Genomic DNA, 26,628 nt, shown 5'->3' with positions numbered 1-26,628 from the left:
TATTAAACTTCTCAAAAAGCCACAAGACATCCATGATTCTGCAATTTTTCCACAAGAGATCAAGCCTTCTGAATTGGTGAATTCAGCTTCTGCTTCAGATTTCAACATAGACAATATCAGTAAAAAGAGTGAAGAGTCAGAAACTTCTAAAGGTAACAAAATTTTTTAATTTTTTTGTCGCCTTTCAATATATGTAAGGCATAACCGATAATTATGGACTTCTTTTTTATCTTATTTTTTTTGGGCTGAAAAAATGATTTACTAGGTCTTCATCAAAAAGAAGAGAAGAAAAACTCAAAAAAAGAAAACTATGTTAAGTCAAAAAATTCTCAAGGTAAATCATTGTGACTGAAAACATTTCTATCAATCTTAGCTTATTTGCAAATTTATTTTTTCAAATCTCATCGTTTAAATTATAATTTTTTTAGTTAAGTACAAAAAGTTCTACATTTACTGCAACAAAAGTTATTTAGCTCATTTTATATTTTATATGCGAACTTTTTCTACTATACATGCAATTTTAGTACAATTATATATTAGAAAACCTTAAGTTGCTAGTCGTAGATATAATTTATGTTTGGTTTCATTTTTTTGTGTGGATATTTTAATATATAATTCACAATTGTTATTTATATTTCCGTGTTTGTTTTATATGATGGTGAAAGATGATTCACAACATATTAACGACAAAGGCAAGAGGAAAAACTCCAAAAAAATATTAAAAAAAAAGAGGTTTCACAGACCACGAATCATGGAAGAAGAGAAAAAACCAAGAAATCCTACCCGAATGAGAACTGTATCTAAGAAAAAAAGGAAGGAGGAGAAAGATATTGAAAAAGAGACTATAGTTGAGCCTGGAACTCCAGAAAAGCAGAGTTTTCCAAAGAGAAGAAAAAAGGAAGCCAATAGAACTATATCTCGAACTTTGACCTTTGATGAAGAGATTGCTCCTACTTGTCTTGAGTTCAGCAGAAAATCCGGGCCTAATTTTCCAAAAGGGAGAAGGAGGATGACCACATTTCGTAGAACTGATTTCCATATTTTGATATCACCAATATCATTTCCTATGCCTATATGGAAAAAACAATCAAGAAGGTCTAATCGTAGGAAAGATGTGGTCAAATGGGCTAGAATTGCTTTTGAATGCTTAGAAGAAACCTTGTCATTGGTTGCAATTCATCCAAAAGACCATGGCAATTCAGTTCAAACAGATGTTTCTTTTTCGATTAAAGGTAATTAAGTCTTCTTTTTTTTTTCTTGTCAATAGATTGCTAAATTTTTTTTTTATCTAACAGGCATTTAATCTGAATTTCTTTGATGATATATCTAATTTTATTGTATGTAGGACCAAATCTGGATATGGTGCACTCTAAACGCAAAAACAGAACTAAAAGTATTGTGGAGCATTATAAAGGTAATTGTTTTTTTATCTGTAGTAGATATTTTTTTGCACATTGTAGATAGTCAAGTCTTTCTTTACCTTAATATGAAGAGATTGCTTGAGATTTCTTTTGTCATGAATCTATTTGATATGACTTTTTTTTTCTTTTATTATATCTTGTGTAGTTTCAAACAAATGTCTTAAAAAAACTGAGGATGTTGACAAACTCCAAATCAAAAAGAAAAGGCATGAGAAAAATAATGCACTTACATGTCTGGCAGATATTCCAATTCAGATCCAAGGTAGTAATTTTTTTTTGTATAGTTTATCACATATCCATTGAAATCTATCTTTTTTGTCTCTACTAAATCAAATTGTATCATTTGTGTATTTTTTCAGAGAGACACATGACATCTTCTAGTTCTGTAGCTCCAAAGTCGTGCAATAAAAGAAGGAAGGATATTGTTGAGCATTTAATCCAACAGTTGAATTATCAAAAAGAACATGGTCTTCCATCTCTAGCAGATGTTCCATTGCACATTGAAGGTAATTACATTTTCTTTTTCAAATTTCTGGGAAAAAACATAGAAAAAATCTTGAAAATGGCTCTTACTCCTCGTTAAGCTTAGCTTATAATTATCACCCAACCTTATTGCACTAATTGCTAATGACTTTGATTAAAAATATCAGATTTTCATTGGTTTTTAGGATTTTTCTATTTTTGTTATTGTTATGTTATATCTATATATTTTTTTTGCAGATACCCTTATGGAATCTCTTAGTTACATTGTTGTAGAATATCCTATTAAAAAAACTAAGGATATTGCCAAGTTAATCAAAGAGATGAGCAGATTAAATATCAATAGAAGTGTAACAACTTTGGGCAAGACAAAGAAAAAATTACAGCTTGTTACTGCAAAGGTTGATATTGATCTAGAAACCATTAAGGAGTGGGAGCTATTAATGGAAAATGATCTTCCAGGCAGATCATACGCCGATGAAGAGACAGAGTCCAAGTGGAATGGAGAGAGAGAAATCTTTCAAAATCGGATAAAGCTTTTCATCAACCGAATGCATCTTTTACAAGGTGTATTAATATTCAAAATTTGCTTAAATATATTGTCTTGTAATGATTAAACGGTTAATTATTTTTTTTCTCATATTATGTTATTGGTTACTATTTTGCAGGCAATAGAAAGTTTAAACAGTGGAAAGGATCAGTTGTTGATTCAGTGGTTGGAGTTTTTTTGACACAAAATGTTTCCGACTATCTTTCAAGGTAATATTTAAGTTTAATCTACTAAAAAATCCCTGAGATAAACTTTTATGCTCTAATAATAATTTTTTACAGCAATGCTTTCATAAGTGTGGCTGCAAAATTTCCTCTGGATGCAAAAAGAGGTTTGGAATGTCTACCATACTACATTGAAGAACCTATAGAAGTAGATGACTCCATTCTTGATGACCAAAGACCATCTCATGATAGAAATATTGATGCTAAAAGTTCTGTTGAGTTTACTTCCTTACCAGAAAATATGGAAGAACATGAGAAAGTTGCAAAACGGAAAAACAAAAAAACTGGTATTATGGAGGATGAAAAAATTGATTGGAAGAATTTGAGAAAAATGTACACAAAAAAAGGATCTCGGGACATGATGCATGTGGACACTGTCGATTGGGATGCTGTGAGGTCATCTAGCCAACAAGTTCTTGCGGACACCATCATAAAACGGGGGCAACACAATGAACTTTCAAGAAAAATATTGGTAAGACTATTTTTTTTTTTTCATAAATTTTATTGAAAAATAGTTCTAGAAGTTTGAAATTAACATGTTTTATCTTTTTTTTTTTCAAGAAATTCCTCAACAATGAAGCAAACCAAAATGGAGTTGTGGATCTTGAATGGCTCCGAGAAGCTCCGTCAGATCTAGTGAAGTATGTTTATTTTGGGTTCTTATATTATATAAATATCATTATTGAATAACATTTTTAAAGTTTTATATTATATTATTATCAGGAGATATTTATTGGAGATTGAAGGGATAGGGTTAAAGAGTGCTGAGTGCGTACGGTTGTTAGGACTTAAACATTCTGCTTTCCCGGTATGAAAAAAAATCATAACGGTTTTTCATTTAATATTTATTTATTTTCTCTTAACCATTAAATCCTTCTTTTTGTTGTATATGTTTAGGTTGACACAAATGTTGGCCGTATAGCAGTTAGACTTGGTTGGGTTCCTCTTGAACCTTTACCAGATGGAGTTCAAATGCATCAGTTATTTCAGTAAAGTTTTTTTTTTCAAATTTATTTTTGAAAAATATATACAATAGTTTACAAAAGACGTAAAAACTGATAGTTTTTTAATTTTGTTTAGTTACCCTTCAATGGATTCAATTCAGAAGTATATTTGGCCACGACTATGTAAACTCCCTCAAGAAACTTTGTAAGTTTAACTTTTATTTTAATAATTTGTAATACCATAGAAGCATATATTGATTATCTTATGCTATTATTTTTATAGGTATGAGTTACATTATCAAATGATAACCTTTGGAAAGGTACACCCAACAAAATTTTTCGTATTAATCAAAATCATTACTCATTTGGACTAAATTTTGTTAACCACAGGTTTTTTGCACAAAAGTTATTCCCAATTGTAACGCATGTCCGATGAAGTCAGAGTGCAAATATTTTGCAAGTGCATATGTCAGGTACAATTTTTTTTTTTAATTATAGATAATGAAATCATGCTCACGTTAACTTGGTTAAATAAAACATAGGATTTGTATGGTATATAGTTTACACAGTAACTTATATTCCAAAAAATCCACAATATTCTCATTTACACTGGCATCTTCAAATCTTTTTCTTCCGGAAGTATCTTCAAACCTCTCGATATTTGGGAATCTCTGCATCTGCTTCGTTTTGATCATTTGCTAGTCTTGTCATTCCATCATCCTGTGCTTCTAATTGATCATTAGCTAGTCTTGCTATATCATCCATGAACTTCTGTTAAAGACCTGCATCACACGAGTAAATTATTTAAAGATTGTATAAATTATTTTGAGTGAAGTTGACTTATCATGTTTTCTTATTTTCTCAGTTCCAAAGTTCTTCTTGAAGGTCCAAAAGAAAAGCCACATGAGTCAGATACCTCTATGCCTTCAACTTCTGATGATGTTGATGTGGGAGATGTAAACATTACATCAAAGATAACTTCGATAGAAGAATGTGTTTCTCTCGAATGCAGTAATCAAACTAACTGTTGTGAACCAGTGGTCGAGTTTCCTTCTTCTCCAAGGCCGGAAATTCCAGAACTAATAGACATTGAAGATATGCCTTACAGAAGTCCTCGTCGGTCTTGTGCTGAAATTCCTGAAATTGTCATGGACATGGATGCATTCAACAAAAATGTAGTGGATGCATTTTTAAGAAGTGGAAAGATGCTGAACAGTTCTAACGAAGAGGTATCAAAAGCATTAGTAGTTCTGACTCCAAAAGATGCTTGCATTCCAATCAAGCTGCCCCGTAAAGAAAAGTATTATAGTAGGCTAAGAACTGAACATGTGGTGTAAGTCTTTTTTTTTTTTTATGTATTTTGCACAATTATCATATTCTATAGCCATATTGTGGGAATGTGTGATCTAACTGTTTATTTTGCAGCTATTTGCTTCCTGATAACCATGAGCTTCTCCATGATGTAAGTATATATGTCTCTGTTTTAAAACACCAAAAGTGCAACTCGTCTGTATGATTTCTTAGAACACTTTTTATTTTGTTTTTGGGTGTGTATTACAGTTTGAGAAAAGAGAACCTGATGATCCTAGTCCATACCTTCTTGCGCTTTGGCAGCCAGGTATATCACAAAAGCATTAACTTGATCATCATTCAAATAAAGATAAAACTAATTTTTTCATTGGATATTTTCTAGGTGAAACGTCATACTCGTTTACTCCACCACAAAAGAAGTGTAACTCAGACGGATCAAACCTCTGCAATATTAAGACTTGCTCTTATTGTTGGAGTATAAGGGAACAAAGCTCCAACGTTTATCGTGGAACAATCTTGGTAAATTGAATTTAAAGATTGATCATTGTAACGTTGTTGACTTGAATTGAACTAATATGGATGAATGCAATTGAACAGATCCCTTGTAGAACAGCAACGAGAGGGAGCTTTCCACTCAATGGAACCTACTTCCAAACCAACGAGGCGAGTGTGTTTTTCTTTTCTGTCTTGAGAAAAAATTGTATGGCTTTTCATTGAGCATTAATAAAGAAAATGTAAGTTTCTTTTTCAGGTTTTTGCGGATCATGAGACGAGTTGGAAACCTATTGTCTTTCCCAGAGAATTGTGTGATGGGCTAGAGAAGCGTGCACTATACTGTGGTTCATCAGTGACATCCATTTTTCGATTATTAGATGAATCAAGGACTCGACTATGCTTTTGGACCGGTAACCAACTTTGTTTAATGTTGAATTTTTTTTGGTTGTGAATTGTTAATCTGAAATATGTACGTGTAACAATGTGATGATGATAATGTGCAGGGTTTGTCTGTATGAGAGCATTTAATCGAAAGCACCGAACTCCAGAGGATCTGGTCCGAAGACTACACACTCCACCTGATGAGAGAGGGGAAAAGCACATGAGAGACGAATGATTTGTTTCTCTGTTATTGATTTTACTCTAGCAAAGACTTGTAGGATGAATCTTCTTTCATACTAGGAAACATATGTTTTTTATTCTTCTTTTTTTTTCCTATCATTTGGGGTCTGTGTACAAAACGAATTTGGATATATCGTGTAACCCAGCCTCTTCATAACATTTAGCAATATGGTCTACAGATTCAGACCAAGTTCCTTCAATCGAAGCCAAGTCCAAGAGGAAAGCCGCAACATCCAAAGCAACTTGGATTGGGTCTTTGCCTTTCTTCAGATCCTCAAAACGTCCTTCTTCACTCACTTTTTCCCTTATGAATTCTATTTGCTCGTCTTCCCATTGCGCAATACTAGCAACCTCCTGCATGTTTTCACATTACCATTACCATGAAAATGTCTCCTCGCTGTAAAACTCAGCACAAACGAAAAAAGAAGAAGGAGAGACATAAACCCATGCCTCATAAGGACATCCTAAAGTCCACCAAGGTGATTTCAATGCTACTCTAGCCGCGTCTTTTGCTTCTGAATTACGTCCTAACCTGCAAATAAGAATCCTAAGATAAGTGTTTGCATCTTTCTCCCAAGAAAATAAATAAAAGAAATATGCTGTATGTAAGTAACGTTACAGACTTTTGCAGTATGTTTGCATAATATACAAATGGCCGTCCAAATCCCGGAAAGAGGTCTTTCCTTGTGTAGAATTCTCCTGTCACCATAGCTGAAACCTTCCAGGAAAAAGAAAAGTCCTTTAAAAAGTTTCACAAGGGAGATTCAGAGATATAGAATGTGAAATTATATGCTTAAAAGACTGTTACATGATCTCCTTCTTCGAAATGCCTTAATACTTTTCGCTCTAACACATCTGGAAACAGTCCAACCTACACAATACAAAAAAAAACTAAAAACTCTTTATTGTGGTATACATAATGCTTTTCATCTATAAGTGATGGGTTTTTAAGCCTTGCCTTTTTTAAGACATAGACATCGAGATTTTCAATCTGAGACTCAGCAAAAGCACCCTTTGTGTAAAGCTTCTCGCCTGCCTCCGCTGAAGCATGATAAAGTTCTGTCAACTCTTGCGCATCTTCTTCAACCAGAATCCGGTGAATGTACTCATCTACCTGAATATCAGACACTGGTAATTGCTTCTCTATTTCACCGAAATAAAAATCTGGTTACAAGACATATAAACCTCATAAAAATGACACACTAGAATGAGATGACTTTACATTTCTAGCTATAAGCCGGACTCCACTCCTCCAAACTTCAACAACCGGCATATCCATTCTGTTCTTGGATACAAAAAGTTAATAATCAAGAATATCCAAAAACATATGTTTACCATTGCAAGAGTTACCAAGAAAGATCAAAATCTCATACCCTGGTGGAGCAGTAGGCCATCTCAGAAGCGCAGTAACCAAGCCTACTTATACAATAAACCGGAAAGCTAAAATTAAACAGCAGCTGCTAAAAAAGAAACCTAATGGAATCGATCAAACGTGAGTCTTACCTGAAGAATCCTTCGAAAGCGGAATAGCAAGAGGGATCAGTCCCTGCTTAGCTCCAGGAGATATGATGGTTTCACCTGCAGATGTAATATGAAAACATTTGAGGTTTTAACATCCGTAAGTTTCCCATTTCCATTATAATAATTCTAGAATACAAAAATTTCACATATTGTTATAACGATGAATTAGTAGCCACATATCCGTTCTATATCCCAAACCATGAATTTGGACATAATAAGGGAAAAATTTAACCTCTTGTTTGAAGAACTTTGAGTAAGTGAGGAAGATGCATTGGAGGTTCAGTGGCAGCAACATCTTTGATGAATGATACATGCCCTGCACAGCAACTCTACTGGTAAGTCAATTTCCAATGTGCATTTGAAGATTTATTACACATCAATTTACTTACACCAAAGATTAAATTTAAAGAAATTCACTTCATTTGACAACACAAAGAGAAAGCATAATCTCAAACAATCGACATTTCTGTATTCCTACAAATCACATTAAATGAATAGAAGATATTATAGAGGAAAACGAGATTACCAGAGGAGCAACACGAGACGCTAGCTCTGATATGGCGCAAAGGGAGAGCATTAAAAGGAGTCATGTGCATCACTAGCGAACCCATGTCTCCTTATCTCTCTTATCTTGTTTTTTTCTCTCCTCCATTTTTACTCTCTGCTTACTCTCAGGGGATACTCTCAGAGCTGATCAATTTTGGGCTTCAAACACACGTCAATTTAGAAATTTGGGCTTCTCTTTTTATCTTCGTTGCAAGCCCAAGTACTAAAGACGCGTAACCGACAAAAACCGTCAATAAATGAACAAGAGGGAAGGTCAATCTCGTCAAAATACCGGTTTACAAGTTCGGTCTAGACCAGCCATATAATCAAATCAATTTACTCGGTGCCTTCGTCTTTTTTTTTTTTCTTTTCCTTTTTAGAGGATAATAATAATCCGCGATAGACGACCGCTTTTCTCGTAGAGCTCGGCGTTTCCAGACTCACCGAGTCGACTCGTCTCCCCCCATCACCTGCCGCCGCCGCCGGTAACACCATCTGAGCACTTCGTAATTCATAGCCCGGATTTCTCCATGGAGATTTCCTCGGCCGAATCGCTATCCATCTCTGGCGCTGCCGCCTCTGAGGTCGTATCGGAACCTTCGGTATCTTCTCCTTCATCCTCGTCCGTTTCTACGTCGTCGCCGAATCAGGCCTCTCCCACTGCTTTATCCACCATGGATCCCGCGGTTGCGACGGCGGCAGGGTCGAGGTACGTTGATGATGACGAAGATGAGGAGGACGTTTGCAGGATCTGTAGAAATCCAGGGGATACGGATAATCCGCTACGGTATCCGTGCGCTTGCAGCGGGAGCATCAAGTTTGTGCACCAGGATTGCCTCCTTCAGTGGCTTAATCACAGCAACGCTCGTCAATGCGAGGTTTTGTTTCTTTTCCTCTTTATTATTGATTGATGGGCTTCTCGACAGATGCATGTGCAGGGATTTTCTGTTTTCTGATTATTATTAAGATCTATATTCTTGTGGATGTCTTTGAGGAACTTTGATTCGAATGGAATTTTCTTATGGTTCAATTTTTTTGTTTTATTGATTTTCTGATTCTTCTAGATGGTTTGTGTATATGAATAGGCCATTCCATACGATCTTTGTGCTCTCATCTTTAACCAAACGCATTGTAGTTGGTGTGAGTTCTGTTGTTTTGAGCTTGGCATCGAGTAATTTGTAAAAGCTTTGCTTTTATTTGGTTTTTGGTAACCTTAATGTATTTCGTATTGTCACGATTTGATGATAGATTTGATCAATTTATGTATTTTTCCCTCAGTAGTGAGCAGAAATAGCCTAAACTCTACATTTCAATTTCGATAGAGTGATTGCTTACTGTTAATTTGATCTGCCAGGTTTGCAAGCATCCTTTTTCGTTCTCCCCAGTGTATGCTGAAAATGCTCCCACAAGGCTCCCTTTCCAGGAGTTTGTAGTTGGCATTGCGATGAAAGCTTACCATGTTTTGCAGTTCTTTCTGCGGTTGAGTTTTGTGCTTTCTGTCTGGCTTCTCACTATTCCTTTCATTACATTTTGGATATGGCGATTGGCTTTCGTGCGGAGTTTTGGTGAAGCTCAGAGGTTGTTCTTAAGCCACATCTCCACCACAGTCATTCTCACTGATTGTTTGCATGGGTTCCTACTATCGGCTAGTATTGTCTTCATCTTCCTTGGAGCGACTTCATTGAGGGATTATTTTAGGCATTTGCGAGAGTTGGGAGGACAAGAAGAGAGAGAAGATGAAGGGGAGAGAAATGGTGCTCGTGCTGCAAGGAGACCGGCTGGACAGGCTAATAGGAATCTTGCTGGCGAGGGGAATGGCGAAGATGGTGGAGATCAGGGTGCTGCTGGTCAGATCAATAGACGGAATCCTGAAAATGTTCTGGCAAGATTGGATATACAAGCTGCCCGTCTCGAGGCTCAGGTCGAACAAATGTTTGATGGTTTGGACGATGCTGATGGTGCAGAAGACGTTCCATTTGACGAACTGGTTGGAATGCAGGGTCCGGTGTTTCATTTGGTTGAGAATGCCTTTACTGTAAGTTAGATGTTTATCCTCTTGCTGATTTATTTATTTTCTATTTTCCCTTGTCGATCACTTTTGGCCTCTCGTTGAAATCTTCATGATGTGCATAATTCTGCAGGTTCTAGCAAGCAATATGATATTCCTTGGTGTTGTAATCTTTGTGCCCTTCACATTGGGACGGGTTATATTGTATCATGTGTCGTGGCTTTTTGCTGCTGCTAGAGGCCCTGCCTTGGCCGCATCAATGCAGTTTATAGATACTGGACTGTCATTGGAAAATATCACTCTGAAGACTGCGTTGACTTCTGTTTCAAATTTGACCAATGAGGGCCAAGAAAGTGGACTGCTTGGTCAGCTTACAGAAATAATGAAAGTCAATGGAAGTGAATTGAATGTAGCAAATAGTACTCTATCTGTTGCTGCTGATCTCTTGAAAGGCTCTGTTGCTGGATCATCAAAGCTATCCGATGTTACAACTCTGACTGTTGGATACATGTTTATAGTCTTTCTGGTGTTCCTTTACCTAGGAATCATTGCACTTATTCGTTATGCCAAGGGTGAGCCACTGACTATTGGGCGATTTTATGGTATCGCTTCTATAGTAGAAGCTGTACCATCCCTCCTTAGGCAGTTCTTGGCAGCAATGAGGCATTTGATGACTATGATTAAAGTAGCCTTCCTTTTAGTCATCGAGCTTGGGGTCTTCCCCCTGATGTGTGGGTGGTGGCTAGATGTTTGTACGGTTAGGATGTTTGGTAAAACAATGTCCCACAGAGTACACTTTTTATCAGTTTCTCCACTGGCAAGCTCACTTGTTCATTGGGTTGTTGGAATCATGTACATGCTGCAAATAAGCATCTTCGTCAGCCTTCTTCGAGGGGTACTGTGTTTTCCCTGGTCATAATTTTATAATAGCCACATGTGTCTTCTCCGCCTAATATTTTGTTTTTTCCACTTTTGTGCCAATTACAGGTTCTTCGCCCTGGAGTTTTATATTTCCTTCGTGATCCTGCAGATCCTAACTACAATCCGTTCCGAGATTTGATTGATGACCCAGTACACAAACATGCTCGAAGGGTTTTGTTATCTGTTGCAGTGTATGGGAGTTTGATTGTCATGCTTGTATTTTTACCAGTCAAACTTGCGATCCGGATGGCTCCTTCAATCTTCCCACTCGACATATCGTAAGAAATATGGACTAACCTCTTGGTTTTCGAAATTTTGTGCTTGAGTTGATCCTTTCTAACTTGTGCATCTATGCAGTGTATCCGACCCATTCACTGAGATTCCGGCCGACATGCTCCTGTTTCAAATATGCATACCATTTATTATCGAGCATTTCAGACTCCGGACCACTATTAAATCTCTTCTACGATGCTGGTTCACCGGTGTGGGTTGGGCGCTCGGTTTGACAGACTTCCTCTTGCCAAGACCTGAGGACAACACTGGTCAGGACAATGGAAATGGTGAACCAGGAAGGCAGAACAGAGCACAAGTATTGCAGGTCGGTGGACCTGACAGGGCCATGGCTGCCCTTCCAGCAGCTGGGAATGTCAACACGGCGGAGGAATATGAAGATGATGAAGAACAGTCTGATTCAGAGTAAGTACTTAAGGAATAAGCTAGTAAGCTTATGTTTTTGATGCTGAGAATTTGTGCATGCTTGAAGTAATTCATCTGGAATTTTTGCTTGGTATATCGAGTTGACAAGATGCATCAAGTTTTCAATTAGGCCTTGCCCTGACATGAACGTAATTTTTAGCAGGTACAACTTTGTGCTCCGGATAATCCTCCTTCTACTTGTTGCATGGGTCACTCTTCTTCTCTTCAATTCAGCATTGATAGTTGTAGCTGTTTCGCTTGGGCGTGCTCTATTTAGTGCCATCTCAATTCTCCCAATAACGCATGGCATCAAATGCAATGGTAATGTCTGTTAATTTTTATTTTCTGCCTCGATCTTTCAAACTTTCACACATTACTAACAGAATCTCCTAATCTGTAGACCTGTATGCATTCGTCATTGGCACATATGCCTTTTGGACTACCATATCTGGGGCCAGGTATACTATTGAGCATGTCAAGTCGAAGAGGACTTCAGTCTTGCTTAACCAAATATGGAAATGGTGTGGGATTGTCTTCAAGAGCTCGGTGCTGCTAGCCATATGGGTCAGTGGTTTGTGATGTTGTTTTTTTTTTAGATTTTTGAGATACTCTTAAACTCTTTTGACACTGGAGTCTATGTTTTTAAAATGCCGACTGAACAGGTTTTTATCATTCCGGTACTTATCGGACTTCTGTTTGAGCTTTTGGTGATTGTTCCAATGAGAGTCCCAGTAGATGAAAGCCCTGTCTTCGTCCTTTATCAAGACTGGGCTCTTGGGCTCATCTTCTTGAAGATATGGACAAGACTGGTAAGTATTTTGCTCCTGTTAGCATTTTTTGCCACATAAGAGGTACATCGTATCACTAAAATAATGACGATAATGGACAGGTAATGCTGAATCATATGCTTCCAATAGTGGGTATTGGCTGGAGAATAAGGTTTGAGAGAGTAAGAAGAGACGGTTTCTCAAGGCTTCAAGGGTTATGGGTACTTAGAGTGATTGTATATCCGATCTTGATGAAACTCCTAACAGCTTTATGCGTGCCCTATCTCCTGGCCAAGGGAGTGTTCCCGATGCTCGGATATTCGCTAGTTGTGAACTCGACGGTCTACAGATTTGCTTGGATATGTTGTCTCTCCGTGAGTCTCTTCTACTTCTGTGCAAAAAGATGCCATGTCTGGTTCAACAAGCTTCACAACTCCATCCGTGATGAACGTTATCTCATTGGTCGGAGACTCCATAACTTCAGGGAAACCAAAACCAAGTCCAACACCAAAACTAAAGCAGTGAGGATGCAAGATATGGTGGTGCCTTGATGGGGCGTAAGGGAGATGCTGATACTGCAATCCAACAAGAAGCTTAGAAATCAAAGAATAGTGGTAAAGATTATGTATTAGCATTTCTTATTAGATTAGGCTATCTTAACATTTCTTATTAGCAAGTTCTAATTCAAAGAAAGATGTAAAGTGCGAATGACTGGTAGTCCACTGATTTGTTCTAATGCCGTCATCCTATCATAATCTTGATTGTGAATGTCATTAAAACTAAATTATAAATCGAGGAACATCACAAATCATATAATCAAAATTTTATCACTATTATTTTTCATTTACAATTCAGACATTTACGCAAGAAGATAATTAGAGTAATGATGACATTGAATATTCTGATCAACTAAATTGTTTTTTTTTGGTTGTATCACTCATACTATTCTAATTAAACTTGGTCACACTAATCAGATTAAATTGGTAAAATGCCAAGGTGTCACACACGCGCGCGTTTGTCTGATTTTTCCGTAAGGGACAAGAACGAAGAAGACCTTATCACCAACTCTAAAAATCAATCTTACTTCTTACGTTTTACTTCATACTCAATCCAACGGCTGAGATCTCCCTGAAATCCATTTCTAGGGTTCTAGGGAAGTAAAATTTTTTTTTTTCGTAATATAAAACCAGAGAAAAGAAAACCGTAATGCTTCTCTTTCATCTTTCGCACTTCGTTTCGCCTAGAATCTCTCGCCCCAATATTTTCTCTATCTCACTCGCCGTCGCAGGCTTCGCCGCCGGCAAGCTCTTACCCATTTCCTCTTCCCTCTCCTCTGATATCAACAGAAAAAGATAAAAAATTCGCTTAGCTTTTGTTTGATTTTGCCTTCCGCTTCATTTTTCCTTTTATAGCCTGTTCTTTCGATTATAGGGTTTTCGATTTGGTTTCAGTCTAATAACGAGAGGGGAGGGAAGAGTTATTAAAATCCCAAAAAAAGTCAAAAAAGTTTCAAAAATCCAAAAAGAGAATGGCGCAGGTTCAACTTCAGGGTCAGACTGCGAATGGCTCGAGTGTGGCTATCACCTCTCCGCCGGCGCCGGCAGCGGGAGCAACGGCCACCCAGTTCGGCACGACGTCGCTCTATGTTGGGGATCTCGATTTCAATGTGACCGATTCGCAGCTTTTCGATGCGTTTAGCCAAATGGGTCAAGTTGTCTCGGTTCGAGTCTGTAGGGATTTGGCCACTCGCAGATCGCTCGGCTATGGATACGTTAACTTCACCAATCCCCAAGATGGTAAGCCTCCTGAATTGGAAGCCATTTCCTATTTTATCGAAAGTAGAAAAGGGGATTAGAGTTTGCTCGATAGTACTAATACTGGAATTAGTATGTTGGAAATGTTGATCCTTTCTGGTTTTTATGTATATGCAATGTGCTTGATTCTGTTACAGTGAAATTTATCCATCTGCTTAATCTTTCTCTTGCATACATCCATCTTCTAATGGTACTTTGTCGTGCTCTCTGTTGCAGCTGCAAGAGCAATCCAAGAACTCAATTACATACCTCTTTATGGAAAACCTATAAGGGTTATGTATTCTCATCGTGACCCTAGCGTTCGCCGAAGCGGCGCTGGGAACATTTTCATCAAGGTAATGATGTTTACGAAAATATTGCATCTTGTTTTATCCCATTGAAGAGTCTGTAAAAAAGTAGTTGTTTTCTTCATTTGTGTTTTATTGGGGTTCCTCTCTTTCTTTCTGGTGCTGAACCTGGCTATAAATATGCAGAATTTGGACTTGTCCATCGACCACAAAGCACTACATGATACATTTTCAACCTTTGGGAACATTGTGTCCTGCAAGGTGGCTGTGGATTCTTCAGGCCAATCAAAAGGCTATGGGTTTGTGCAATATGCTGATGAAGATTCTGCCCAGAAAGCTATAGAGAAACTGAACGGCATGTTGCTAAATGACAAGCAAGTGTATGTGGGTCCTTTTCTGAGGAGACAAGAAAGAGACTCGTCTGCTAACAAAACGAAATTTACCAATGTGTACGTGAAGAATCTGGCGGAGAGTACTACCGATGATGATTTGAAGAACACTTTTAGCGAGTATGGAAAGATAACAAGTGCTGTGGTGATGAAAGATGGAGATGGGAAGTCTAAGGGCTTCGGGTTTGTTAACTTTGAAAATGCTGATGATGCTGCTAGGGCTGTGGAGTCTCTCAATGGGCACAAATTTGATGATAAGGAGTGGTATGTTGGTAGAGCCCAGAAGAAGTCCGAGAGGGAAACAGAACTAAGGGTCCGTTATGAACAGAATTTGAAGGAAGCTGCAGACAAGTTTCAAAGTTCAAACTTGTATGTGAAGAATTTGGATCCTAGCATTTCTGACGAGAAACTTAAAGAGATATTTTCTCCTTTTGGTACCGTTACATCTTGCAAGGTTCAGTATCCTCTCTCTTTTGATCTGCAGTGAATTGACTCTCTTGATTCACTATATAAGAAGCTCTTTCATATAATATGACAGGTGATGCGGGATCCTAATGGAATTAGCAAAGGCTCGGGTTTTGTTGCTTTCTCAACTCCCGAAGAAGCAACTGAAGCTGTAAGTCAGTTATATCATCTTGTTGAGTATGTGTGGGAGGAAAGGACTTCCATTGTTACTAACAGTAAAATATGGTACAGATGTCACAGTTGAGTGGTAAAATGATTGAAAGCAAGCCACTCTATGTTGCTATTGCACAGCGGAAGGAAGACAGAAGGGTTAGACTACAGGTTAATGTCCATCTATATTATCACCCTTGTTGATCACTTCTTCATGTTTTTGGAGTTTTCCTGTTCTATTTTTGAAATTATTCTGGTATTTATATGTCATACTTATCTTATTTTGTTATCTCCGGCTGCTGAGTGTGTGCATGATGTGAACAGGCTCAGTTTGCCCAAGTGAGGCCAGTTGCAATGCCGCCATCTGCTGGTCCTCGCATGCCAATATTTCCCCCGGGTGGTCCTGGTGTTGGACAACAAATGTTTTATGGTCAGGCCCCACCTAACATGATTCCTCCCCAGGTAATCATCATTTAAGTTGTACGGAGTGCGACCTATTGGTAATTCACTTGCTTCTCGTCTACCCTGGATACAATGAATTACAAGCTGCCAGCTGCTTTTAAGTCATACTAGAATTTTTATAATCTCTGTGTGTTTAGATCCATAGTTAGCTAGATTCACACTTCAGCCTTTCCAATTCTATTTCAAAACTATTGGGAAAAGATTAACCTGAGATTCTTCAATTCCACAGCCCGGGTATGGGTACCAACAGCAGCTTGTTCCTGGAATGAGACCTGGTGGGGGGCCTGTACCCAATTTCTTCATGCCAATGGTTCAGAATCAGCAGCAGCGTCCTGGAGGAGGAAGACGCCCTGGAGGGATCCAACAGTCCCAGCAGCAAGTTCCCATGATGCAGCACCAGGTTCTTTCTCAGTTGCAATAAGAACGGCTTTACTTGCTCATCTCTCTTTCAATAATAGTTCATCTTATGAATTTTTTTTGCTTTGTGGGTGGTGATCAGATGCATCCAAGGGGTAGGATGTTCCGGTATCCTCAAGGGCGTGGTAGTGGTGGTGATGTGCCTCCATATGACGTGCCATTGCCTATTGGAGCTTTGGCTTCAAATCTGGCTAATGCTTCTCCAGAGCAGCAGAGGACGGTGAGAGAAACTCTAGAAGCCCAACGGAGAGTTTTTGCTTTTATTTGGGATTATTATAATGTTGGGACTAACTCTGTTGTGTGTGTGTGTACAGATGCTGGGTGAGAATCTGTACCCGTTGGTGGAGCAGCTGGAGGCAGAGTCTGCAGCCAAAGTGACAGGGATGCTTTTGGAGATGGACCAGACTGAAGTTCTCCATCTGTTGGAGTCACCAGAAGCACTCAAGGCCAAAGTTGCAGAGGCTATGGATGTTCTCAGGAGCGTTGCTGCTGGTGGTGCAGCCGAGCAGCTCGCGTCCTTGAACCTCTAACTTGTTTCTTCCGTTTGATCTTTGCCTTATGTTTCTCCCATACAATCACAAGTGAAGTTGTTTCTTCTCTTTATTCGTTTTCTACTCCCTGGGAATTTGGATTCCTCATAACTACTTTGTGTGGTTTTAAACGTTTTTTTTAAATTCAAAATTGGAGAAACGTATCTGCTTTGTTTTGCTTAACCACAATTAATCTTTGTAGTATCTCAACATGCGGTTAGCACTGAAACATGATCAACAAACGAGTGACAAATCGAAATCTGACTATAATTGGATCACTCTCTTGTCCCCTATGTGGTTTTTTTAATCAACTTGATTAAGAAAAAGGGGAATGGTTTATTTTGATGTAAGCATAAAGTTGAGGGGTTGAAATTTATCAGTGTAGAAAAGTAATAAAAGCTATATTAAGAAAAAGGGTTAGTTGATGTAAGTATTATAATCATGGGGGTATAAGCAAAATAATTTAAACCCACAAGCGACTGGAGCGAGGGTTTTGTAACTCTGCTTCTCCTTCTCGATTAATTCTTCTTAACCGAAGCTTCTTCTTCGATCTTCTTTGTCTGGTTTCGTTCCTAAATGTAAAAGTTTTCTCCTGCTCCTTTTGTGTCGATCTCAAAATTAAGAGATCAACAAATTTAATTGCTTCCGTTTAACTGTAGAAACTGGACCTAGATATTGAGCTTCATTAATCTGGGAACCCAAATTTATTGTGATGTTATAGTTTTAGCGTAATTGAGCTGTGGAATCGTTTGCATCAAGTAGAAAAGATCGAATTTTGGGGGCTCTGTGGCACCTCAGGTAAATTTATGGCCTTTCGAATTTCTCGTTTTAATTAGATAGCAAAGCATGATGCATTCATATTTTGATTCAAATGACAATGTTATGTGTCTGGTTTGTGAAAAGGTGAAGTTTTTTAGTGTTGTAAATTTTTTGGTTTTTGCAACAGTATTTGTTAGTCGTTGTATGTTTTCCAGAATATACACTGAAATAAGTTATGATTGTGCTTTCGAAGGTGATTTGTATGCAATAATATGCATATGAAGAAGACTAGTTCTTTCTTGAAGAAGCTATTTTTAGCAGGAGACAAACCTGCCTTGCAACAAACCAAACCAGTTCCAAAACCTGGTAAACTAGGGAAAGAGATTGATGATATCTTTGGTGGGAGACAGAAGAAGAAACCAGAACTCGGAACCACCGAGAAGAAAGAGACCCCGGTGAAGAAAACAGAGATGGCAAGGAGGAAATGGAAAAGGAAAAGGAGCGAGCTTGACGGATTCAAAAACAACCCGCAAACCCGACCCAGGAAGAGAACCGAAGACGGGTTACTCGTTTTCACGGAAGATGAACTTGATATCAATAAGGCCAATGCTGATGATACCTCTCTTTGCCATTTTGACTGTAGTTGTTGTTTTTTTTTTTTTTGAACAAACTGTAGTTGTTGTTTCGAGCCTCTTTCTTTTTTACCTTAGTGGATTTAACATGTTCTTGTAATAACATGTTCTTATAAACTGAAACACAGATTTTCTGTTCATGTATAATGAGAAAAATAGATTTAAGTTTTTATCCGACTGCTTCTTGATTGATGATGGATCTCTCTGATCTCACTTCATGTCATTATTTCACTTTACCATTGATACATCTTTTGGTTTATAGTTTTTACCACCTCATGAATCTATATTTGTGAACTCAGTTTGTGTTGTCAAAATTCTAGATATTATTATTTTGTTTTGATTAAACATCTAGATATTATTTCTCATGTCAACGATGACGATATAAAAATCCAATAACACTTGAAACCAAAAGAGGGTTCAAATTAGGGTTTCTTGTTAGATCAAAATTGGACTTTTTTAAACTTTTGACTAATGGAAAAACTCAAAGGAAGCGTAAATAAGGCGACCGACCAATCGAACCATATACGAAAATTATTGATATGTGGCTGTGACCCCACCACCACCACCACCTATCGCAACTTGTCTACTTTTCCTCCGAATTTTACCACCCAATCAAAACACAAACACTTCTCTTCGTCTCCTTCTTCTTCTTCTTCTTCACCTTTTCTCTCCTTTTTGCAATTTTTATTATACCTTCCCAGATTTCACCAACAAAAAAAGAACTGTTTTTTCATTGGGATTCGTGAGTTACAGAGGATAAGCGATTATGGGTTCGATCTCTTTGTCCAATTCTCTGCCCATAACGCGACTTCCACTACTTACATCACTCAATCAATGCCTTCTTCCTACTTCTACATCCTTCTCACTTTCTCCTCTCTCAAATCGTCGTCGCTCCACTTTTTCACCGTTAATCGCCGCCTCTGCCGTCTTCGCAGCTCCTGCCGGCGTTAATAACTCCGTTCCGGTGAGTGAAACCTGCCTTTTCCAGTTTTACCCTTATATCTCAAAAAATTGAAACTTTTTTGTTTGATGATGTGAGATTTGTGTGGATTTTGGTGGGGTTCAGGCAAGAAACGGGGGTTACACCGTTGGGGATTTCATGACACGGAGAGAGCATTTGCATGTTGTTAAGCCCTCAACCTCTGTTGATGATGGTAATTTTGCTAAAAGATGAAACTATCGTTCCTTCTAATTTCTACAAACCATGTATCTAAAATCTGTCCTTTTGGTTAATCTTAATTGAATTTAACAGCATTGGAACTTCTGGTTGAGAAGAAAGTCACAGGATTGCCTGTAATCGATGATGATTGGAATCTGGTAAAAAAATTCTCTTTTGCCGTTGTGTTCCTCCGTTTGTATCGAAGGATTCTTCAATATCTAGCTCGTGATTAACCATAGTCACAAACAGAAATCGCCTTAGTGGATTGATTACGTATTTATGTTCTTTGAGATCTTATTTACTCTGCTGTAATTTCCCCTGCAGGTTGGTGTTGTTTCTGATTACGACTTGCTTGCACTGGACTCCATTTCTGGTAATGTATACTAGTTTTTTGACCTAGAGTTTTTAAATTTTCTGTTGGTTTTCTTTTCGTGAAAAAAGAAAATCCTTGTGTGATGATCACCAAAGTATGCAATTTCAGTTTCATTATATTAGACAATGAATACTATAGGTAGATCTTTTGTTTCTTGTTAAGTTTTGTTGTCCAGAACGTTAATGGATTAGTTTAGTGAAGCAACTTAACCTCTTGTCTTTTGTATTATTATTATAGGCCGCAGCCAAACTGATGCAAACATGTTCCCTAACGTCGACAGTACCTGGAAAGTATGTTTCTACTTATCCATTTTCTCGCAATTTATTTGAGGTCCCGTTTGCATGAAACTCCTGGGATTGGTGCTAGTAGTTATATAATATTTGGACTTGTCTTTTCGGCAGACGTTTAACGAACTCCAGAAACTGATAAGTAAGACACATGGAAAAGTTGTTGGAGATTTGATGACGCCTTCTCCTTTGGTTGTCCGTGGTTCTACCAATCTAGAAGATGCAGCCAGGTACTATATCCTCCTCGGAGAATATGACTTTTTTTTTCTCCATGTGGCATTATCTCTAAAAGCAACATTTCTTACAAGATCTGTAACCATTTTGTCTCCAGGTTGCTTCTGGAAACAAAGTTCCGAAGATTACCAGTCGTGGATTCAGATGGGAAACTGGTGAGAGAAATTCAAAAGTCGCAATCTTTTCTTCTTCTTTTTGTTTTTCAGTTTGATTTTCTCTGATCTCTGTTTTCTTTTCTTGTCTTTGTTTGCTTTCAACAAAGATCGGGATCCTTACAAGGGGGAACGTTGTAAGGGCTGCGCTGCAGATCAAACGGGAAACGGAGAACTCTACATAGCTAGAGAGCACAAGTTATGGAGCAGAGCCCTTAAATCTGCCATAGTTAATAGCAAAATCTGTTTATTCCATTGATAAGTATATATAGATTATATATGTGTACACATTCCCTCTCAGTTTTCTTCTTCCTCCACAGTCAAAATTTTACTTTTAGGAGTAACATTTCTCAGACTCTGATTCAAGACAACTTAGTATCTGATACATATTATATTTTTTGTACCACAAGTCTACTCTTATCACCAAACACAAAGACCAAAGAGAATCGAACTATACAAATTGCTCTGTCTTTCTCTTCTTTCTTCTCTCACGTTCCCAATCTTGAAAAGCAGAAGCAGAAAGACGAAAGAAATATGTAATAATAATCTCCCAACAATTTTCTTTTTTTACTAAATCAGTGATGCTCTCAAGTTCCCTGCGTTTCCCGTCTCGTCTCCTTTCTCAGTTGAAACTACATCGGGCTCTAGGTTCTGTTCCGGCTCCGGCATATAATGATTTCGAAGACGAGCCTTTAGAGTTCCCATCCAATGATCGTAGCAATGGCGTTCGTGTTAATGACCATGACGTCGAGGGCAATGGTAATCCCGCGGTCAGACGTATCTACAACATATTTCTGAAGGAATGTGCCGTCTCCAAGCGACTCGCTCAGGGAAGGATCGTTCATGGCCAAGTTACTAAGTCTCTGTTCCGCTGTGATCTTGTTATGAATAACACGCTCCTCAATATGTATGCCAAATGCGGAAGCTTGGAAGACGCTCGAAAGGTGTTCGACCAAATGCCTCAATTAGACTTTGTCACTTGGACCACCTTGATTTCTGGTTACTCACAGCATGGTCGTCCCCGTGACGCGCTGCTCTTGTTTAATCAGATGCTCAGACACGGATTCTGTCCCAATGAGTTCACTTTGTCTAGCGTGGTAAAAGCTGCTGCTGCTGAGCCACGGGGATGTTGTGGTCACCAACTTCACTGCTTTTGTCTCAAGTGTGGCTTTGATTTGAATGTTCACGTTGGTAGCTCTCTTCTTGACCTGTACACCCGCTATGGTCTTATGGATGATGCACAGTTGGTCTTTGATGCTCTTGAGAACAGGAATGATGTTTCTTGGAATGCGCTCATCGCTGGCTATGCTAGGAGATGTGATACGGAGAAGGCTCTTGAGCTTTTTCAACGGATGCTTAGAGAGGGTTTCAGACCTTCTCATTTCTCATACTCTAGCCTCTTTGGCACTTGTTCCAGTACTGGGTTCTTGGAGCAAGGGAAATGGGTGCACGCGTATATGATTAAATCCGGTGAAAAGCTTGTGGCTTTCGCTGGAAACACTCTTATCGACATGTATGCAAAATCAGGAAGCATCCATGACGCGAGAAAAATATTTGATAGATTGGCTAAGAGGGATGTGGTGTCTTGGAACTCGCTGCTCACTGCTTATGCCCAGCATGGATTTGGAAAAGAAGCAGTGTGCTTGTTTGAAGAAATGAGGAGGGCCGGGATTCCTCCCAATGAAATCTCGTTTCTCTCCGTGCTTACAGCTTGCAGCCATTCTGGTCTTCTAGATGAAGGGTGGCATTACTTTCAATTGATGAAGAAAGATGGGATAATACCCGAGGCTTCGCACTACGTCACGATTGTAGATCTTCTTGGGCGGGCAGGTGCTCTTGATAGGGCGTTGAGATTTATCAGAGAAATGCCAATAGAACCCACTGCAGCCATCTGGAAAGCCCTGCTTAATGCTTGTAGAATGCATAAGAATACGGAATTGGGAGCTTATGCAGCCGAGCATGTATTTGAACTTGACCCTGATGACCCTGGTCCCCATGTAATACTATATAACATCTATGCCTCAGGTGGCAGATGGAACGATGCTGCAAGAGTGAGAAAGAAGATGAAGGAATTTGGAGTGAAGAAGGAACCTGCGTGCAGTTGGGTAGAGATTGAGAACGCAATCCACATGTTTGTGGCAAATGATGAATGTCACCCACAGAGGGAGGAGATTGGTCGCAAGTGGGAAGAGATTTATGCAAAGATCAAGGAGATAGGATATGTGCCAGACACCAGTCATGTAGTAGTCCATGTGGATCAACAAGAGAGGGAAGTGAATTTACAATATCATAGCGAGAAAATTGCATTGGCATTTGCACTTCTCAACACCCCTCCTGAATCAACCATACACATAAAGAAGAACATCCGGGTTTGTGGAGATTGCCATTCAGCAATCAAGTTAGCGTCAAAGGTGGTTGAGAGGGAAATCATTGTGAGAGATACTAATCGGTTCCACCATTTTAGGGATGGTAGTTGTTCTTGCAGGGATTATTGGTAGTGACGACCACTGAAGAAGAACCAGTGGCTTCTGCTGGTGTGTGTGTGTGGTATGAGTGATATTTGGATATTAAGAATAATGGTCGCCACTTTAGTACCCATTACCTATCTGATATCTTACTTACTCCTCTGCTGTTGTATCTCCTGCAGGTTGGTGTTGTTTCTGATCACGATATGCTTGCAGTTGACTCCATCTCTGGTAATGTATACAGGTTTTTGTACTAAATTATTTTTGAATCTACTGTTGGTTTTGTTTCCGAGAGACAAAAAAAAACTCTTGTGTGATGATCACCAAAGTATACGAATCACTATATCATACAATAAAAACTTTTAATCAGTTAGGAAAGAGTTGAGTTACAATCATTTTTGTAGGGTTTCAGTTCTGGATTCTGGTGGATCTTAGTTTTGTTGGTACATAGTGTTCTTGTCTAGTTTTGTTATCCAGAACGTGTATGGTTTTGTATGGCACAGCTTGATGAATTAACTTAACCTCTTGTCTTTTTCGTATTAGGCCGCAGCCAAAATGATACAAACATGTAATTCCATAGTCTGCACAGTACCTAAGTATGTTTCTTTATAGTTTTGCATTTACTTGAGGTCGAGTGTTTCTCTTATTTGCATGAAACTTCCAAGAAGGAGGTTAGTTATATGATATTTCAAATTCTCTTTTCGCCAGACATTTAACGCAGATCAGAAACTGATAAGTAAGACGTATGGAAAAGTTGTTGGCGACTTGATGACGCCTTCGTCCTCTGGTTGTCCGTGATTCCGCCAATTTTGAAAATGCAGTCAGGTATTTTCCTCTTTATTTTTTTCTCAATAAATTTGCAAACATTAATTGGTAGAAGGTTAGGAGTAATGATCACAAACCGGTTTTTTTAGTGGCTAATATCTCTGAAATTGACCCTGAAAGCAACATTTCTCACAAGATCTGTAAACAAATTTTCTCTAGTCGTAAATGCAGAGAAACTGGTGAGAATCTCAAAGTCGCATTCTTTTCTTCCTCTTTTTTGTTTTCTCAGATTGATTTCGTCTGATCTTTTCAGTTTCTAAAAGCTTTGTTTGCGCGCAACAAGAATGGGATCCTAACAAGGGAAAACGTTGTAAGCGCTGCACTGCAGATCAAACGGGAAGCCGAGAACTCTACATAGAGCAGAATCCTTAATCTGTCATGGCAATTCTATTTGTTCTCTCTCAATTTTCTGCTTCCACAAGCAAAATTATTATACTTTTAGGTGTAACATTTCTCAGACTCAGAGCTCAAAACTATTGGTGTCTGATAATATATTTACAGTAGCAGAAGCTATGCTACAGATTTAACTACATAATACATATGTATATATATAATTAATTGAAATTGACGATTCCTCTAACTTCTTACCGAAAAAAAATAAATGATATGTGTCACCATTCTTTGCCAAGAAGTATGTGTGTGACTGTTACATACTTTTGTCGGTATATGATACATGTTTTTCTTAAGGGAAGTCTTAAACTGTACCAGTGTGATGGTGAATCTACGACAACTATAATAAAGTTCCGACTACAACATGTACCAGCATTTAATGTAGCCTCGTACATTCAACAGTTGGAAATTTGTTCCTAAACATACACGGTTCCATCTACTAGATCTCAAGACTGAATCTTTAAATCAATAAATCAATAATTTAAAAAATTATTTAGAAGTAAATAGATTAGTCCACATATCTTACATTATGTCTTATTTTATTTCCGTTGGGGGATTCTTAATTTTTTTTTAAAAAAATAAAGATTTAGGAGTATTATGAGCTAAACTCCTCTAAGAACTTGTTTAGATCGTTAAAAGAAGACCCTCCTTCTTCCACGGCGGCTTTAGCCATCTCCGCCATTTTCTTTGCCCGTCTGCGCATCTCCTCCGCCTCTTCCCCAACCAACACTTCCCTCACCGCCTTCTCTACATTCTCTCTGCTAATTATGAAATCTCCCATAACCTTCACATGCTTTGTGGCTCCAACGCTCACTCCCGTTCTGAGCACTTGTGTAACCAATTTCTCGTTGTAGAACTGCTCTGCACCAATCGGCCACGTCACCATCGGTAGCCCTGCAGCCACACCTTCAAGAACCGAGTTCCAGCCGCAATGCGTCACGAACCCACCGGTTGCTTGGTGCTCAAGTATCAACACTTGTGGAGCCCATCCTCTTATTATCATCCCTTTCCCTTTCGTCCTCTCCTCCATCCCTTCTGGTAACCATTCTTCTTTCTCACCTGTTCATACCAAAAACCCCATTTTTAAGACCAAAACAGAGCACTACAAAAAAACCATCTTTTAGACCAAAACAGAGCAACCCAGTGGTATTATAATTAATTCAAGAAGCGTTTGATTTCGATACCTGCGTCGTCTTTCCTAACAACCCAGATGAAATTTGTGCCAGAAGCTTCTAACCCTGCAGCGATCTCTATTAGCTGCTCGTTCTTGAAGAAAGCAACGCTCCCAAAAGAAATGTAAATGACTGAATCTGGTTTCTTGGAGTCAAGCCACTTGAGACATTCAGCTTCATCAACGCTCGCTTTCTTTCCTCTCTCAGCCTTCTCTTCAAATCCTCTGTTTATAACAGAGAGCGGACCGATATGCCACGCTCTCTTGTTTACGAATCTCTTGTAAAAATCGGCGTACTCAGGCTCAAGCTCGTAGAAGCTGTTGACAACAACACCTGAGCTCTTCACTTCCGACTCTCTCACGTCCATCATAAACTTCCCCATCCCGGATTCGTTGTCACCGTCAATGATCTGTTCTTGAGTTATCACTATGTCTCCAGGGAGATCAGGGATCACAAATGGCTCACAGCTCGAAGCTACTCTGTTCTGAGGTTTATGCGCCTTGATGCAATAACCAGCGCATAAAGAGAAGTAGCCAGTGCCGTGAAACACAAGTCTTGGCACACGGGACTTCTCAGCAGCTTCGGTAGCCCATGGGAAGAACATGTCGGCGATAAGACAGTCCGGTCTCGTTGTCTCGAGGAATTTCTCGAGCTGGTCTTTGAAAAAACTTGTCGACAAGAAGAATTTCAAGGTTATGTAGTCTCTGTCTTCATTGTTTTTTGTGGTGAAGAAATCGACGTTCTCGCATCCTTCCGGTAAACCGAGATCGACGCAGGGGAAATCGAAGATGTGGATGTCGATTTCGAGAGTCGGGTTCAGGTTCTTGAATAACTCGATGGGTTTTTGGAGGATCTTGGAGTTGAGAGGTGTGGTGATGATGGTGGATCTGGCTCCTCTGCTACAGAAAAGCTTAGCCATGTCTAGAGTTGGTATTATGTGGCCATAAGCCATGAAAGGGAAGAAGATAACATGGAGCTTATGATGATGAGGATTATTACTACTCATGTTTGAGAAAGAAAAAAAATGAGATGAGCTCTGAGAAATGGAAGATTCTGAAGCTCGTAGAAGAAATAATTTTCCTCGTCAAAATGAATGGTTGTAGGAGTCTCCGCATGCTGATATATATATTATTATTGTTATTATTAGTAATATTAGTAAGT

At 38.7% G+C, this 26,628-nt stretch overlaps 7 protein-coding genes across 10 annotated transcripts; 5 read left to right on the top strand and 2 right to left on the bottom strand.

Annotated features, from left to right (window-relative positions):
- The first annotated feature begins 803 nt into the window (after positions 1-803).
- Positions 804-6,041, top strand: LOC18028486 (DEMETER-like protein 3). The gene is made up of 18 exons (XM_024149293.1): positions 804-1,232; positions 1,781-1,927; positions 2,142-2,468; positions 2,570-2,660; positions 2,733-3,147; positions 3,237-3,316; positions 3,399-3,483; positions 3,573-3,664; positions 3,756-3,824; positions 3,903-3,939; positions 4,010-4,092; positions 4,485-4,952; positions 5,045-5,081; positions 5,180-5,237; positions 5,313-5,449; positions 5,528-5,593; positions 5,682-5,835; positions 5,929-6,041. Exons 1-18 carry the CDS (start codon positions 1,010-1,012, stop codon positions 6,039-6,041), a joined length of 2,682 nt encoding a protein of 893 aa, XP_024005061.1. The 5' UTR covers positions 804-1,009.
- A 62-nt stretch (positions 6,042-6,103) lies between these two features.
- On the bottom strand, positions 6,104-8,230 carry LOC18028485. Its single transcript, XM_006412216.2, has 10 exons — positions 8,094-8,230; positions 7,800-7,883; positions 7,550-7,624; positions 7,420-7,462; positions 7,269-7,326; positions 7,005-7,160; positions 6,855-6,917; positions 6,670-6,764; positions 6,497-6,578; positions 6,104-6,400 (listed from the first exon to the last, which is right to left on the bottom strand). The coding sequence occupies exons 1-10, from the start codon at positions 8,176-8,178 to the stop codon at positions 6,143-6,145; spliced, it is 999 nt and encodes a 332-aa protein (XP_006412279.1). The 5' UTR covers positions 8,179-8,230; the 3' UTR covers positions 6,104-6,142.
- Positions 8,231-8,643: 413 nt separating this feature from the next.
- On the top strand, positions 8,644-13,190 carry LOC18028484 (probable E3 ubiquitin ligase SUD1). 2 transcript variants are annotated; one of them, XM_006412215.2, is made up of 9 exons: positions 8,644-8,991; positions 9,468-10,148; positions 10,255-11,016; positions 11,109-11,320; positions 11,400-11,738; positions 11,899-12,059; positions 12,139-12,302; positions 12,401-12,547; positions 12,628-13,190. In XM_006412215.2, exons 1-9 carry the CDS (start codon positions 8,644-8,646, stop codon positions 13,054-13,056), a joined length of 3,243 nt encoding a protein of 1,080 aa, XP_006412278.1. In that variant the 3' UTR covers positions 13,057-13,190. The 2 variants fall into 2 exon arrangements, with proteins under 2 accessions (XP_006412278.1, XP_024004479.1); XM_024148711.1 differs by having other exon boundaries at positions 11,902-12,059; positions 12,628-13,056.
- A 520-nt stretch (positions 13,191-13,710) lies between these two features.
- Positions 13,711-17,202, top strand: LOC18029126 (polyadenylate-binding protein 2). Its single transcript, XM_006412212.2, has 9 exons — positions 13,711-14,301; positions 14,536-14,654; positions 14,793-15,449; positions 15,534-15,611; positions 15,692-15,781; positions 15,935-16,072; positions 16,302-16,472; positions 16,572-16,709; positions 16,804-17,202. Exons 1-9 carry the CDS (start codon positions 14,034-14,036, stop codon positions 17,017-17,019), a joined length of 1,875 nt encoding a protein of 624 aa, XP_006412275.1. The 5' UTR covers positions 13,711-14,033; the 3' UTR covers positions 17,020-17,202.
- Positions 17,203-19,005: 1,803 nt separating this feature from the next.
- Positions 19,006-21,021, top strand: LOC18029124 (CBS domain-containing protein CBSX2, chloroplastic). Of its 2 annotated transcripts, none has more exons than XM_006412210.2 (8): positions 19,006-19,374; positions 19,477-19,564; positions 19,663-19,727; positions 19,894-19,942; positions 20,180-20,232; positions 20,344-20,459; positions 20,561-20,618; positions 20,726-21,021. In XM_006412210.2, the coding sequence occupies exons 1-8, from the start codon at positions 19,177-19,179 to the stop codon at positions 20,798-20,800; spliced, it is 702 nt and encodes a 233-aa protein (XP_006412273.1). In that variant the 5' UTR covers positions 19,006-19,176; the 3' UTR covers positions 20,801-21,021. The 2 variants fall into 2 exon arrangements, with proteins under 2 accessions (XP_006412273.1, XP_024004447.1); XM_024148679.1 differs by having other exon boundaries at positions 19,011-19,374; positions 19,450-19,564.
- A 73-nt stretch (positions 21,022-21,094) lies between these two features.
- Positions 21,095-24,405, top strand: LOC18029123 (pentatricopeptide repeat-containing protein At3g24000, mitochondrial). 2 transcript variants are annotated; one of them, XM_024148678.1, is made up of 5 exons: positions 21,095-23,162; positions 23,263-23,311; positions 23,624-23,676; positions 23,789-23,905; positions 24,159-24,405. In XM_024148678.1, the coding sequence occupies exon 1, from the start codon at positions 21,197-21,199 to the stop codon at positions 23,111-23,113; it is 1,917 nt and encodes a 638-aa protein (XP_024004446.1). In that variant the 5' UTR covers positions 21,095-21,196; the 3' UTR covers positions 23,114-23,162; positions 23,263-23,311; positions 23,624-23,676; positions 23,789-23,905; positions 24,159-24,405. The 2 variants fall into 2 exon arrangements, with proteins under 2 accessions (XP_024004446.1, XP_006412272.1); XM_006412209.2 differs by lacking the exon at positions 23,624-23,676.
- Positions 24,406-24,775: 370 nt separating this feature from the next.
- LOC18029122 (UDP-glucosyl transferase 73B2) lies at positions 24,776-26,559 on the bottom strand. The gene is made up of 2 exons (XM_006412208.2): positions 25,480-26,559; positions 24,776-25,354 (listed from the first exon to the last, which is right to left on the bottom strand). The coding sequence occupies exons 1-2, from the start codon at positions 26,471-26,473 to the stop codon at positions 24,891-24,893; spliced, it is 1,458 nt and encodes a 485-aa protein (XP_006412271.1). The 5' UTR covers positions 26,474-26,559; the 3' UTR covers positions 24,776-24,890.
- Between the last annotated feature and the right edge of the window lie 69 nt (positions 26,560-26,628).

Source organism: Eutrema salsugineum, unplaced genomic scaffold (genome assembly GCF_000478725.1).
Source record: "Eutrema salsugineum unplaced genomic scaffold, Eutsalg1_0 scaffold_1, whole genome shotgun sequence".
Classification (NCBI taxonomy): Eukaryota; Viridiplantae; Streptophyta; class Magnoliopsida; order Brassicales; family Brassicaceae; genus Eutrema; species Eutrema salsugineum.
The sequence above is the reverse complement of the archived record's forward strand: the minus strand, read 5'-3'. Positions and strand labels throughout refer to the sequence as shown.

Excerpts from the sequence above, each read along its gene's own strand:
- LOC18028486 (XM_024149293.1), top strand. The coding sequence starts at position 1,010 with ATGACCACATTTCGTAGAACTGATTTCCATATTTTGATATCACCAATA. Across the intron at positions 1,233-1,780 it reads TGTTTCTTTTTCGATTAAAG|AGAGACACATGACATCTTCT; the intron begins GTAATTAAGTCT and ends GTATTTTTTCAG. Across the intron at positions 3,665-3,755 it reads CAAATGCATCAGTTATTTCA|TTACCCTTCAATGGATTCAA; the intron begins GTAAAGTTTTTT and ends AATTTTGTTTAG.
- LOC18028485 (XM_006412216.2), bottom strand. The coding sequence starts at position 8,178 with ATGGGTTCGCTAGTGATGCACATGACTCCTTTTAATGCTCTCCCTTTG. Across the intron at positions 7,625-7,799 it reads CAAAGTTCTTCAAACAAGAG|GTGAAACCATCATATCTCCT; the intron begins GTTAAATTTTTC and ends TTACATCTGCAG. Across the intron at positions 7,161-7,268 it reads TCCGGCTTATAGCTAGAAAT|GTAGATGAGTACATTCACCG; the intron begins GTAAAGTCATCT and ends TCTGATATTCAG.
- LOC18028484 (XM_006412215.2), top strand. The coding sequence starts at position 8,644 with ATGGAGATTTCCTCGGCCGAATCGCTATCCATCTCTGGCGCTGCCGCC. Across the intron at positions 10,149-10,254 it reads TGGTTGAGAATGCCTTTACT|GTTCTAGCAAGCAATATGAT; the intron begins GTAAGTTAGATG and ends ATAATTCTGCAG. Across the intron at positions 12,060-12,138 it reads GCATGGCATCAAATGCAATG|ACCTGTATGCATTCGTCATT; the intron begins GTAATGTCTGTT and ends CCTAATCTGTAG.
- LOC18029126 (XM_006412212.2), top strand. The coding sequence starts at position 14,034 with ATGGCGCAGGTTCAACTTCAGGGTCAGACTGCGAATGGCTCGAGTGTG. Across the intron at positions 14,655-14,792 it reads CTGGGAACATTTTCATCAAG|AATTTGGACTTGTCCATCGA; the intron begins GTAATGATGTTT and ends ATAAATATGCAG. Across the intron at positions 15,450-15,533 it reads GTACCGTTACATCTTGCAAG|GTGATGCGGGATCCTAATGG; the intron begins GTTCAGTATCCT and ends ATAATATGACAG.
- LOC18029124 (XM_024148679.1), top strand. The coding sequence starts at position 19,177 with ATGGGTTCGATCTCTTTGTCCAATTCTCTGCCCATAACGCGACTTCCA. Across the intron at positions 19,375-19,449 it reads GCGTTAATAACTCCGTTCCG|ATTTGTGTGGATTTTGGTGG; the intron begins GTGAGTGAAACC and ends TGATGATGTGAG. Across the intron at positions 20,619-20,725 it reads TGGATTCAGATGGGAAACTG|ATCGGGATCCTTACAAGGGG; the intron begins GTGAGAGAAATT and ends CTTTCAACAAAG.
- LOC18029123 (XM_006412209.2), top strand. The coding sequence starts at position 21,197 with ATGCTCTCAAGTTCCCTGCGTTTCCCGTCTCGTCTCCTTTCTCAGTTG.
- LOC18029122 (XM_006412208.2), bottom strand. The coding sequence starts at position 26,473 with ATGAGTAGTAATAATCCTCATCATCATAAGCTCCATGTTATCTTCTTC. Across the intron at positions 25,355-25,479 it reads TGTTAGGAAAGACGACGCAG|GTGAGAAAGAAGAATGGTTA; the intron begins GTATCGAAATCA and ends TGGTATGAACAG.